The 14,169-nt window shown below is 48.5% G+C and overlaps 1 protein-coding gene across 2 annotated transcripts in view; it reads left to right on the forward strand.

Annotated features, from left to right (window-relative positions):
* Window positions 1-14,169, forward strand: part of CAPZB (capping actin protein of muscle Z-line subunit beta) — a 64,079-nt gene that overhangs the window by 19,118 nt on the left and 30,792 nt on the right. For both annotated transcript variants that reach the window (XM_061602227.1, XM_061602228.1), the window contains exon 2: window positions 2,315-2,404. In XM_061602227.1, coding sequence (XP_061458211.1) covers window positions 2,315-2,404 — 90 coding nt within the window. The remainder of the gene's footprint in view (window positions 1-2,314; window positions 2,405-14,169) is intronic.

The following is a 14,169-nucleotide window of genomic DNA, read 5'->3' on the forward strand; positions in this document are numbered from 1 at the left end:
TTCCCACGGTCCTGCAGTTAAGACCCAGCTCTTGCGACGGTGCGCCTCACTTTGGAAGGAGCAGTGGGGGGCAGTGACAATATGTGGTCAGAAGGGTCCCCTTTCTGGGGTTAGCTACTAGAGTTGCGTCTTCGTAGGCCAATCTAAACAGCATTGTTTCTCTTTGGGGGGTAGCTGAGAGGCGAAGAGGGGAGAGCAGAATGCATTTCTGCAGCTGCACTAAGCAAAAAAGACCAGACTTCTGTACTTATGGTTATAGCTTCTGCTAGCAGCCTGCTTGCGTACAGCCAATGGATTATCGTCTAGTCACAAAGTGTGACTCTAAACCAGGAGTGGGGACCCTGTGGCCTGCCAGATGTTTATTTATTTATTATTTGATTTATATCCCTCCCTTGCTCCCAGCAGGAGCCCAGGGCGGCAAACAAAAGCACTAAAATCTTTAAAACATCACAAAAACAAACTTGGAAAAGCATTAAAACAAAACATCTTTAAAAACGTTTCTTTAAAAAAAAAAAAAGAAGCTTTCAAAACATCTTCTAAGATGAAAAACATTTTGAAAAAGAAGGTTTAAGGACATATTAAAAAGCAGTTCCAACACAGACGCAGACTGTTGTTGCATCGCAGTTCGCCTCAGCCCCAGCAAGCACGGCCAATGGTCAGCGATGATGGGGATTTTAGTTCAGCAACATCAGGAACCTGTAGCCATAAAGGGGAAATGTGCGGGTGTAAGCTGACAAAAAAATTGTGGATGAGGAACCTATCTGCAAAGCTATCATAACCTGTTCCACATAGTTGGTTGAATGCATCTCCTCCCCCCCAACCCCTCAACTTAAGTTGCCCTGGTAGGGTCCACCTGCTGCTGCGTTGGCATCTGTGCTATTCGTTCTGTCTGTTTTGGGAGTCTGCAAGCGCTGCACAGTGGGGGGTGCGTGCGTGCATGCTGTGACCTCTGAAGAATTCATACCTAGGAGTCTGTTCCCAGGCTCTGTGCGGGCTGGCATTTCCAGCTCCTGCAAAGGAGGAAGTGCCGACCCCACTTGCTAATGACAGGCAGTGCCCTGGGAGTCCTTGGCGCCGGACAGCAGCGGTGCCGAGGGCAGGGCACAGCCCCTGCATCGTAGCGAGCTGAAAAGAGCCTCATCTTCAAGGGCTCAGCACATTCCAGCCCTGCTCACTCCCTGCGGTGCGCACTGCCTGTCCCCTGCCAAGACTAGCAGAAGTTGCCTTCGCTCTGGATAGGCGTTCTCAGCCTATAGTTGCATTATACTATCACGGTTGGAGGCAGTGTGTCTCTGAATGTTGGTTGCTGAGAATCACAAGTGGGAAGAGTATTGCTGTTGCGCTCGGGTCCTGCTTGCGGCCTTCCCATTGGGGCATCTGGTTGGCCACTGTGAGAACAGGACGATAGACTGGATGGGCTTTTGGCCCAAATCTAGCATCCAGGCTCTTCTTATGTTCTTAGGTCAATCAGCCACAAGGAATAGATGGGACCTCCATATCCAGTGGTAGTCTACCTCCAAATTCCAGTCTCTGCGAATCGCAAGTGGGGAGAGAGCTGCTGTTGTGCTCAGGTCCTGCTTGCAGACTTCCCATTGGGGCATCTGGTTGGCCATTGGCTAGATTAGATGGGTTATTGGCTTGATCCAGCAGGGCCCTTACTAGATTTTTATAAATGTGTATTCCAGGTTGGTCCTAATGGAAGCTATTTTTTTTTTGGTAATGTATTTCATCTGTTCGTCTGTGCTTAAGGCTTGGAGCCAGTCACCGCAGGCTAGAAGGAAGTATGGGGGTGTCCTGGTGTGGTCGGCAGTGGCTTGTGGCCACAGAAAAGGGAGCACCCAGTTGTTTAAGGGGGGGCACAGTCTATAGTTCAATTCCAAATTGGGAATTGGGAGCCCAGCAAATGTGGGTCTTGGAGCGTTTTGAGTGGCTCTTGGGGTAAGAATCCCATCACTGTGGAGCAGTCGCCAAGCTATCCTCACTCCCTGAATCCACTGAATGATTTTCCTTATTGGTGGGAGACCACCTAAGCTGGCTAGAAATGTACTGAAACGATCTGTCGTGTTCAGCAGTAATTCAGTGTTGCTGTCAGTGTATGTGGGGCTGCGGTGGAGGGTAGCTCAGTGTGGTGCTCTTGGGCTGGGAGGGACATCTGCCTGCCTGAGACTCTGAAGGCCATCAAAGTAGGCGATCCTGGGATGGGCTGGATCAGTGGTCTGGCTTTGGTGCAAGGTGACTGCCTGTGTTCATATCTTGTGCTCTGCTTCTTGTCGGTGATCTAAGGTTTCTCCCCCCTCTCCTCTTTTCACCCCAGAGTGACCAGCAGCTGGATTGTGCCTTGGATTTGATGAGGCGTCTGCCTCCCCAGCAGATTGAGAAAAACCTCAGCGACCTGATCGATTTGGTGAGTATGGGGGGGGGTGTCTTTAAACTAGGGCAGGGTTCTCGTGTCTTCTGCTCATGCCAAACCATGGTTTGCACCAGCCTGTGTAGATCCCAGTAACAGCATGCAATAGACCAGCCTCCTCCCCCCACCGCCACTGCCTGCCTGCCTGAGCATTGGCCATGCTGGCTGGTGGGTGTCGTAATGCAACAATATCTGGAGTGGCTTCTCTGCTCCCATATTACATCTCCTCAGAGCAGCGCACGCTAGCGGTGAAGCCATGGCTGCGATTGTGGCTTGTTGCCTCGGACATCTTGGCAACCCTCTTGCATGACACCGTTGTGGTTTTCAGAAGGTCCGCTTCTGGAGATTAAATGCTCCGATTAAGGGTGTTGTCTTCGGGATGAGGGTTGGTTTGTTTGGGAGCAGGCATCACAGCCATAGTCCAGAGGAAGGGCCATATGCTTTGCCTTGGCCTCTCCAGTTGAAAGAGGTCAGCTGGCAAGATTGGGAAAGAGGCCTTCAGGTGATCTGGGCTTGTTGGACTGTTGCTCTTGACGGTATAGTGGCCAACAGGCCAGTGGGTAAAACACAGGCTTTGCATGCAGAAGGCTCTGTGTTTGTTCTGTGACACCTCCGGTTGGGATTTGAAAAAGGCCCTTGCCTGAGACCCTAGAGAGCTTTTGCTAGCATTTCCCAACCTGGTGCCCCTCCAGCAAGATGCATTCCAAAACACAGGGCAGGCAGAAGGCTGGGGGAAAGATGGAGTGGACCCTAGTGGGCTCTGTTGGCCAAGGCAGCCAGACAAGCGAGATAGGGCCTTCTCGGTGGCTGCCCCCGGTTCTGGAGCTCTCTTCCTAGGGAAGCATGAATGGCCCCTTCCTTGCTATCCTTCCATCGGCAGGCAAAGACTTTTTTATTCCGACAGGCTTTTGGACTAGAAGATGTTGAAGATAGGGCCTCATAAGGTCTGTTGTATTGTTCTGTGGTCCTATTCTTAATGTGTTAAATTGTCTTCGTATCTTAAGTGTATGTTTCACCGTTTTAATGTCGCGAATAGTTTAATTCTATTTAAATTGTATATTTTTGTATGTTTTTTTACCTATGTGTAGTTTTTATTTGTAAGCCGCCCTGAGTTCCAGTTTTGGAGAAAGGGCAGGGTAAAAATAACGATTAGTAGTAGTAGTATTAGTAGACATGTTGAAGTGGTCCCTGCAAGGCAGCTGACCTTGGGGCTGTGGGAGGGCGATGTCCCTTGCCTCAGTCCCTTGTGGTCATTTCTCCCTCTTCCTTTTGTTGGGGAAGGTTCTATTATGCTGCTCCCTTAAAACGTGATGGTGAAGATTCGGATTGGCAACTTGTAAGGCAGGGGCTCTCCGATACGGAGTACTGGCTGTGTCCTCCCAGTTGGAACCTGCCAATCCGGGGGAGGTGGGTAGGGGACCCCTGGACTGCACCATGCTCGCTGGTGTGAGCACACTTAAGGCCAAGAGGGGTAGCTCCCCAACACCCCCTCCCAACGTTGCTCTCTACTCGACTGAGAGAGCTGGGCTCTTTATTTGCTGAGATCGGTTCTTAGCTTTGGCGACAGATGGCTGGATCTGCCCTTTAAATCTTGGGCTGTACCTCCAGCCTTCCTCCCTCTTCCTCCTTGCATGGGGCACTTAGAAAGGCTCTACCTTTTCCAAGTTTAAAGGGGGGGCGTCTGTTGACCGAGTCTTACTGAGACCTTATACACACACACACACACACACACACTCATCCTGCATTCCTCTAGCTGGGGCTGAACCGGTGGAACGAAAAGGTAGTGGCCTCGTTTGAGCAGCTGAGCTCTGCATTCCTACTCACCCTGCCCCCTTCTCCTGTTCATCAAGCAGAGCCGCAAGGTGCCTTGCTCTCCATCCGCTTGCGCTGGCAGGAGGGGGAAAAGGTTCAACTTGAGCGTGAAGGGTTTGGGCATGACTGGGAGGGGGACCTTTCCGGGTCGCTGCCCCCCATCAGCCATTGCTCCCTCAGGCTGCCGAGCCTGTAATTGGAGTTCGTTAGAGCCCTTGTCAGTCACGGGCCTCACCCGAAGCCTGAGGAAGCCGCGGGGGCCGGTAATCGGCCTTGGCGTTGGAGCCGCTTGGCTCGGAGTCTTAATGACTAATTATTTGTAAATGGTGGCTGGGAGCCTCGTCGGGCCTTGGGAGAATTTTAGAAATTGCTTGTGGGAGAGGGGCAAGTGGAGAGGGAGGCGAGCTACTTCTGAAGACGGCATGACAAAACGAGAATAGTTTCTGCAGGTAGCCGGTCATTTTAATGATTGTACAGTACTGCTTTTAAGGGTGGTTTTTTGAAAAATGTAGCTGTTCACTGCCCTGATGTTTTGTGAGAGGGTGGTATGTAAATATAAATAAATACATGGAAAGACCGTTGGGATTGACGCCTTGGTGTAGCTTGATATGACGTTTTATGCCATCCAGTGAGAGAAGTATTTGCGGACATGGTGGTAGAATATTTGTGCCATTGGAGAGGTTGTATGGCTGTCTCTGTGGGGGACACATTTTGGCCTCTGCCACCAGACCAAGGACCACAGGGAGGCTGCCTCCCCTGCTTTCCTGGAGGACTGTTGCAACAAGGCAGAGGCCAACCTAGCCCCATTCATTGACCTATGGTGCAGCTGCTCCCATGCTTGGCTTTCCTCTTCCCTCCACATTCCTTTTTCCTTTTGTGTCACGCCTCTTAGATTGTGAACTTGCATGCAGGGACTGTTAACTGTACGAGAGCTTAGAAAACTCTGTGCTCTTTTAAGCTTTTCACCACGATGTAATTCGTGAGAGAGCTCTAGCTGGTCAGCATTTCTTTCTCATACTGCCATGTAACCCATGTACAGCGATTTGTCAGTTGTGACCTAATCTTCAAAGTTTTTGTCGCTCTCTCTATGAAAGGTATAAGCCCTGCCTTTAAAAAAAAAAAAAAGCACAATGGAAAGTATGGTGGAAAGGAACTATTTGATAAGATGGGGAATGCAGTACAGCAAGGGGGGGTAGAAACTGTCAGAGATCCAGTTCATGGACTCAGTGTGACCCCCCCCGCCCCCCGGCAGAACAGGCATCAGAGCCCTCTTGGTTGCCCGACAGTTGGAAAAACAGATATTGTCCACGTCATTGCTCCACAGTTTTCATCCCAAGAAAATTTTCTCTTGGAGCTGTGCCTGTTGCATGGATTGTTGTTGTTTCTCTTAAGCTGTGCTTTCCCATAAAAGTCGTGCCACGAAAGCCACGCAGTTGCCCACCTCAAGCTATTTAGACCTTAAACGGCTTCAAACGATCATTAGACAAATCCACTCCAGGAGAAGGCTGTCACTGGCTACTAGCTGCAATGGCTATGCTTTTTATCTCCATGGTCAGAAGCGGTCTGCTTCTGAACACCAGTTGCTGGAAACCTCAGGAAAGGAGAGTTGCTGCTGTGCTCAGGTCCTCCTTGTGGGCTTCCCATTGCGGCCACTGTGAGGACAGGATGCTGAAGTAGATGGGCTACTGGCCTGATCCAGCAGGCTCTTCTGATGTTCTCGAATGCATCACAGGGAAGAGCCTCTTGCTCAATGAAAGAGTGCCTGCTTTTCATGCGGAAAGTTCCCAGGTATGACCGCTGCCGGTTCTGGTTAAAAAGGAGTGGGTGGCAGGTAATGGGGACAACCACCTCCTGCCACCCCAAATTTCTTGGGGAAGCTGTGTGGCCCTCCAGATGTTGCCAGACTACAACTCCCATCATCCCTGACCATTGCCTGAGGCTGATGGGAGTTGGAGTCCATCAGCATCTGGAGGGCCACAGCTTTCCCCACCCCTGCACTTCCATGTTCCTGCACTTTCCAGAATTTGGACATAAAACAATCTTCATCAACACCTTTTTTTCTTTTTCTTTTGTAAAGCCGGAGTTGAAAAGGGTACAGTTCCCAAAGTCTTCCTGACAGACTTCTTTCCGTCTGGCATGAAGGTGCATCCTCTGGATTTAGGAAGCTTTTATTTTTGTTTGCAGTGGTGCAAGCTTGTATGTACATGGCCCTAAGAATTTAAATTCTGTATTTGCTGACTCTAAACCCTGTGCTTAGAGAAGTAGTGTTCTGCAACTTGCATAAATTCTGAAAATAGGATTAATATTCTGGTCTAACTTGTCAAGGGCATAGGAAGCTGTTTAGCTATTTTCTTTGAGTCAGACTTCCTACCCAACTTGCCCAGTATTGTGTGCTCTGACTGGCAGTGACTCTCCAAGGTCTTGACCTGAGTTCCTTCCTGTCGCCTCCCTTTTGGAGCTGCTATTGGGGATTGAACCTGGGACCTTATGCATGGAAAGCAGGCGCTCTGCGACTGAGCTATGGTCTCTTTCTATCCCAAAGGAGAAAGGTAAGGTGCTCTGCCTTGAAGCCCTGTCCTCTGACCCCTGGAAATCACCTCTCCCCACCCCCCTTTCTGACTTCTGTGATTTCAGCAGCCATTGTCCACACACGCTTTCAGTCACAATTTCACCCCCATGAGGATTAGAGCCTTGAAGACTCTCCAGATTCTTGCATTTAAAGTTTGAGTTAATCTAGGGGAAGTTGGATTCGGCACTGCCAGGTTACGTTCTGTGCTCCTGGGGAACTGAGGCCTGTACCCAACATGTGTCTGAATGAAGCCTTCCTTCCTTGCTTGAGGTGGGCAAACGCTGTGTGCCTGCTTCGTATGCGATCAGACTTGGCTGTCTGAATTCCCATGAGGACTGGCACTGGTGGTGGGACGCGGAATGAATGTAGGCTGCTGCCAGGAAGCCTGGTGAGCTTGGAATGGCCTCTTATCCTGGCTTAGCTGTCTTGAGCACCCTGATGGGAAGAACCACCCGGCCAGCAGCAAGCCAGGGGTTCAAAAGGGCGGCCTTTCTGAACTTGGCGTTCTTTCCAAAGGATGCCGAGTGCATCGGGCACGGTGTGGCTTGCCATTCCTAATGCTGAAAGCAGCTGTCGAGGATCCAAGTTGAGGATTATTGGCTGAAATAATTAATTGGATTTGGCACAATTAACACCGCTCCCCTTCGGCACGAGCCAGTTTTCCACTCTGCAAGCGTGTCTGGAAATGGAAATGTCTTCAGCTTAGAAAAGATTACCATCAAGGCATTCGGAACTCATTTTAAGACCCTCCTTGTTCTTTTATTTTTTTGTTTTTAAAAGCCATCTGCAAGCCGCCAAGGAAGAGCTGTGTTTAAACCAGGCTGCATATGACCTCTAAACATACATAGCTCAATGAGTTCCCTAAATGGTCTTCATGGGGCACCTTAAATCTGTTCAAGGAGCTTCAGAATCCAAACTGTTTATCTTTTTTTTCCCCTGGGGAGCTACGATAGATGATGAGTGAGCTCTGGTGAGCACAGAGCAGCCTTTGCCAACCTGGCGCCCTCCTAGATGATGTTGGACTCCACCTCCCGTCAGCCCCGGCAGCCAGCATGGCCAATGGTCAGGGATGATGGGAGTTGGAGTCCAGCCACATCTGGAAGGCCCACAGATTCCCCATCCCTACATTAAGGCCACATTCTCACCATACGTTTATTCCACTGTTAATCCACTTGAGTCAGTCATGGCTTCCTCCAAAGAATCCTGGAAGGTATCGTTTGTGACGGGTGCTGGGAGTTGCAAGGAGACCCCTATTCTTCAGCGAACTCTGGGAACTGTAGCTGTGAGGGGGATTAGGGGTTGGTGAAAGTTGGCGTAAAGGAATCAGGACCATCGCCAAAAGCATAGGGTGTCCTGGACCCTTTATTTTTTTGGTATTGACCGTGTACTCTTGGCAACCATCTTCCTAGATGTCTAATGCTCAGCTCAGTGGCAGTCTGTCTGTCAGGCGAGAACGATGAAGTCTCATATGCAGAGAACCTTTGTGGAAGTTTTGTAATGCTAAAAAAAAGTGTAAATATTGGCCAAAGACCGCTTTCACCCAGAATGTGATTGTTGCGTCAGAATCTGTACAGACGTAAAGTTTGTCTCGGTTCTACCAAGACAAACAGAGGTAAGGTTCTCCAACTGCATTCTTCATAAACCCTTAAAATCCACTGGCGCAATGTCCTGCTCCAATTGAGCAGGGAGTCCTGTGAATGACGCGATGGCAAGCTTGGAGCACGTAGGAGAGTGCTGGCAGACCTTTGCTCAGGTCTGCGTTCCGTCACTTGCATTAACTGGGAAACGGAACATTTCATATATTTTTGTGGCCTCATGTGTGTTAGGCGTAAAAAACATTTTGGAAGGGTAAGGGAAGCCAGTTAGACTGCTGCAGGGGACGCTCTAGGAATTTGTCTGTGTGTGGAGCGTTCTTGGCTGCTGGCAAACTGATTTAGTAGCAACAGTTCTGGCACAGCAAGGGTATCACTGGTTCATTATATTTGTGTGAACATCTTGACCAATTGTCTTCCTTGCCCCCACTTTGAGTGTCTTACCCTTCCAGTGTCTTATCCTTAAGAACAGCCTTCCTCAACTCTGGTGTGCTACAGATGTTTTGAACTCTGAATGGCCAATGATCGGGGTGAAGGGCATTAGTCCAGCCAGGCTGCATGCTATCCATGTTCTCCCTCCATTGTCTAAGGGCATTAGGCCTGTGAATGCCACCAGTTCCTGGGAACCGCAAGTGGAGAGAGTTGCTGCTGCTGCACTCAGATTCCTTTTGGGGACATCTGGTTGGCCGCTGTGAGAACAGGATGATGGACTAGATGGGCCTGATCTAGCTGCAGGGCTCCCCTTACATTATTGACATTTGCAAAACATTCCTTTTTACCAAGGCATTTGATGACTGATAGAATCCGGGCATAGCCACCATGAAGTCACTAACACTGAGGCTACGTGATTGCTGTTTGTTTGCTTACAAACAAAAGCACTAAAAACACTTTAAAACATCATCAATGCTGTTAAATGTTTTGAAATGTTCTAAATGGTTTTAAATTGTCGTTAAATGATATAAATAGGTTTTGATGTTTGCCAGCCTGGGCTCGTTTGGGAGGCACGGCAAGATACAACCGACAGTAAGCGCCGATGGATGAGACCACAAGTTCTAGCGTCCAGCTTCTCACGACCAGTTGCTCTTGAGAAGCCCATGCACAAAGCCTGCATGGCTAATCCAAGGTTGCGGATTCCTTGTCTTGAGATGCATTTTAATGCCTCAGTTTTGTTGTGTGGGGAATTAAGCTGATTTTGGGGGGAGGCGGGGAAGAGGTCCTAGTATGCCCCAGAAGTCAAATGCTGTACCAGCTGTCTACTACATTGTTTCACGTAACAGGTTTCTATATCCTAAAGGAACACGGAAGTTTCTTTCTGCCTGGCTAAACTTATCTATCCACTGCCTTTGGAGTTCCGACCCTAAATTTGCATGCACAGACCATTCCAGCATTGGGGCTGTCTCCAAGGGTAGTCCTGCTCAGAGCAGACCCATGGAAATGAATGCACAGGGCTAACTTAGATCCATAAATTTCAGTGGTTCTGCTCTGAGTAGGGGCTAGCATTGGAGACGACCCCTTTGTGTAGGAGAACAAGATTATTATTACCATTCTCATCACCATCCCGTCATTTCTACAGCAGTCATCAGGCTGGGCCTGTGTTTTTTTTCTGCCGCAAGAGGAAAATTTTAAAAGCCTGCCGGGTGACTCAATAGAATTATACCAGAATTTTTATTAGATGTGGGCCCAGCGTGGCTGGGATCCAATCTGGGCTTGTCAAGTGGCCAGTGGGGTTGTGGGGGGCCCGGAGAGAGAGAAGAGCACTCATGCAGTTTGTTGTTATGGCAGTACTGGCTTGCTTCCGTTCGCTTCAAAAGTGGCTTTTCGGCCCTGACGTTGACCAACTCCTGATTTATTAATTTTTTTCACTTCCATATGGTGACATCAGTCTCGTAAGAATTCAAATGAGAACCAGATCTTGTAAAGGCTTGACATGCAATTAAATAATCAACCTAAGTGATCCAGCCCCTTCCCTGCCAAAATGTCTTTTGTTTTGGAAGAAAGTGGCTTCATTGCAGGCACCGTTGAGGTACGGAATAAGGATATTCCACAGCTTCTGTTTTATGGCCTTCCATCACCCCCAATGCCACGTTCATTCTTCCCTCCCACAACCCATTTTTGGTCCTATATTCGTATCAGTTCCCTCTATTTCTAACGTTTAAGCTGAGGGTACCGATCCTTTTTTTTATTTTGTAGTTGAACAGCACTGCCACCACATAAAAGGGCGATGTCTGCAGGCTTGGGAGAACTGCAAGGTCTGCAAAAGTACACACAAACACAATCTTTTTTGCAGGGTAAACCACCTAAGTGATTGGGAATTCCCCAAACATTTCAGTGAGGATGGAGTGTACTCGGTGGCCACAGAATACTGATTGACGTGGGAAATTGGAGGGGGGGGGAATGAAGTGCAGTGGCAGGAGTCTTAGAGATGTGAAAGCCTGGGGGGAAACAAACTGGAATTTTTGGGGGGGCAGGTGGGAACGGTGGTTTTTCCCTATTTTTTTTCTGAAGCCTTTTTTGTTTTTTTCTGAAAAATTGGGGAGTGGGGAAACAAAATCAGCGGGGAGGAGACCATTTGATTTTTCCCCCCTGGTTTTTTCCTGGGCCTTCACACCTCTAGTCCTGATTTAGGAGCACGCCACACTGCAACATTTTGTTGCAGATCCCACTTAATTGTACACTGATGGTGGGACCCCCTGCAAATTTCTGTTGGGCGTAAACCAGTACTTTCCACAGGGGCCCTTGCTATTCTCATTTCCGGATTATGTTTGTGTCTTTATATACACATTTCAAAAATCAACCCAGGTTCAAATACAGAGGGAAGGTTTTGCCTTCCTCAGGTACAGTGTTCTGATCTCTCCACCCACTCACCTCAACCCCCCCCCAGGTAATTTAATCCCAGCTGCCCCTAAAAAAACAACAACCAGGACTGAGTGCCAATAATTCAGGTGTCTTGGAGAAAAGTAATGGTGTCTAAGGAACACCCTTGGAGCAAATCCTTCCTGCTGCCTGTGCTGCTGGCAACTGTTGTGGGTTCCTGGCTTGCCTCTTTCTTGCAAGAGCTGATGTAGCATTGTGGGTAAAAGAGTAAGGAATAAACTGGGGAGCTCACGTGACTCATCTCTGCTTCAAAATGTCTTAGGCAGGCCTTTCTCGACCTCAGCCCCTGCCCCCCATAATCTCTGCAAGATCTTCCTCATTCAACCAGTCAGAGGTGGGAGCTGAGGACAAAGAGGACTGTGGTCCTGAACCTTCCACAGGAGGTGGCTGGTGAAGGGATCACCCTGTAGTCTTTCTTTCTTTCTTTCTTTCTTTCTTTCTTTCTTTCTTTCTTTCTTTCTTTCTTTCTTTCTTTCTTTCTTTCTTTCTTTCTTTCTTTCTTTCTTTCTTTCTTTCTTCCTTCCTTCCTTTCTTCCTTCCTTCCTTCCTTCCTTCCTTCCTTCCTTCCTTCCTTCCTTCCTTCCTTCCTTCCTTCCTTCCTTCCTTTCACACCTGCCCCCCCCTCTCTCTTTGTAAAACGCCTGGCCCTTTTAGGTGATTTTTACAAATAATTGTTATATTTGAGCTCAATGAGATGTTGGGACAGGTTTCCTTCCTCACAGGAAGACTTGACACCTATTTCCACTTCAAGCCAAGCCATTCCAATCAATTACTGTATGTATTGTTTGCAGACTAAAAGCAACAGTGAATACCTGTCATATTTGCTGGATTGATTTCTGTTCCGGTCATGGGACAAATAAGCGAGCATTGGCAATTTCTGCATCCATTTCCATTTTTGTTGGAATCTTCAGACATTTGTAATCATGAGCTGATGGTGAACAGAGACATTAATTTCTGGTGTGACTCCCTCGCCCTTGCAAGGTACGCTACTATTGAACAAAATTTTGGAGGTGGGAAAGAATCTGAATTTCTGATTCTCTCTCACTCACAGAAACACACACACATTTTATGAAATAAAACTGTGACGATTGATGTGATGTCTCCCATTTCAGCTCTTAATTTAAAAGACCTTGTTGGACGCTACCTGATACTCACCTTGCCTTGATTACTACCTGCTTTTTGAATGTTTCTTTAGTCCCTCAGCATCCTGACTTTTGAGCAGGAAGCAAAGAGTTTGGCCAGCTGCTCAGGAAGGTGTTTGGTTTCTGTCTGTGTGCAGGTGGTCACTTGTCTTGCTGGTTGGGAAGATGGTTTATTTTTTAATTAAAACTTTGTCCCACTATCTGCTTCACTAGCTCTGGCCAGATCAGCATTTCAGACAGACAATGGCAGCCCTTGTACAACATGCACTGTTAATATGGCCGTCTTGTCCTTCCAATTTGTCTTCCTCTTTGTCTATGACTGATCTCTCTGCCCCTTTAGAACGTTACCACTGTTTTGCAACCCTTTCCCCAAATAGTAGTCTCATTCATTCATTCACCACTTTCAGGGGGGTGGGGGAGAAGTCGGATCTTTTAAGAGTCTGTCTCAGGCATTTCGGGGTGGTCTGGGGCCAGATGGGCGCTAGGTGAGTCATGTCTTTCCCAGGTCACGGAGCTTTCCTGTTTGTTCAGCTAAGGATGCCTTTCTGCGGCCTGGAGAGCTATAGCCAACTCTGATTTTATTTTATTCCAGTTATGAATCACTTCCTAGGAAACATCTCAAAGCAAATAATATTGGCAGCAATTAAAACAATTTCATATATAAAAAAATTCACATCCAATGCGGATAAAAGTCTGCAATGAAAAGTCTCCACTCAAAAGGCTTGTTGAAACAGGAAAGGTGTTCAATAGGTGCTGAAAAGGCAGTGGAGATAGCACCTGCATGGTATGTAACATGAGGAAGTTCCAAAGAGTAGGGGCCGCCACACTAAAGGCCTCGTACACGATGGCCTTCCTGATGAGATGGCATCTGCAGGAGGCTTGTCTTCTGAGGGCCACATGCCTGTGTTGGGCGGGGCCAGAGGAAAAATGGGCAGAACAAATGCAAATGTTGCCTTTGTACAGTAGGCTAGTTTTTGCACAAGCACACAAACACACACATGCACACGCACACTTACCCCTCCCTCCCTCCCTCCAAGCAAGCAAGAGGCATGATCAGAGCGCAGGGACACGTTCCAGTGAGGCCAAAAAAAGTAAAGGAGCGAAGCCGTGTCAGTGAGGTGTGTGGCCTGCAGAAAGAGTCCTGTGGGCCAGGTGGAGAGCTCTAGAGGGCCGCATTTGTCCTCTAGGCCTGAGGGTCCCACACCTATAAGTTAAAGGATTGCTCCATGCAGCCTCCTTGCCCAACCCACCCTAGGGGTAGGCGAGGGCTAAGGGAATTCCTGGGATGGGATCCCCACATGTGGAAGACAGATCTCCTGGGAGTGGCTAGGTCGACCTCGTCCTGCCGGCGAGCTTCTGAGGAGCATCTGACTGTGAACGTAGGAAGTGCTCTTATCCTAGATCAGGGCTGTTTGTCCAGTGGAGTGAGGGTCTTTCCCCTCTCCTGTTGGCTTACCCTTTTCAACCGGAGGTGCCCGTGGGGCTGATTCTGGGTCTTGCACAGACAAGGCGAGTGTCCCACCGCTGAGGTGTGGTGCCTCCCTGATGCGGTCCTTTTTCTTATGCTGTGTTGTGGAGTCGAGGCACCACCTGGGAAAGCACATCTCTGTGTGTGTTTGAGAGAGAGAACTGGGGGAAGATGCGTGTGTGGATGCCTTTCCGAAGACACTGCCTGCCACCTACAGTTTGTAGAAGCTCTTGTATTTAAAAGCAAAACGAAAGCTGTGCTGCATGATAAATCAGGGCTCCTGCTCTGAATAGACCCATTGAAAT

This window comes from Rhineura floridana, chromosome 18 (assembly GCF_030035675.1).
Source record: "Rhineura floridana isolate rRhiFlo1 chromosome 18, rRhiFlo1.hap2, whole genome shotgun sequence".
Taxonomy (NCBI): domain Eukaryota; kingdom Metazoa; phylum Chordata; class Lepidosauria; order Squamata; family Rhineuridae; genus Rhineura; species Rhineura floridana.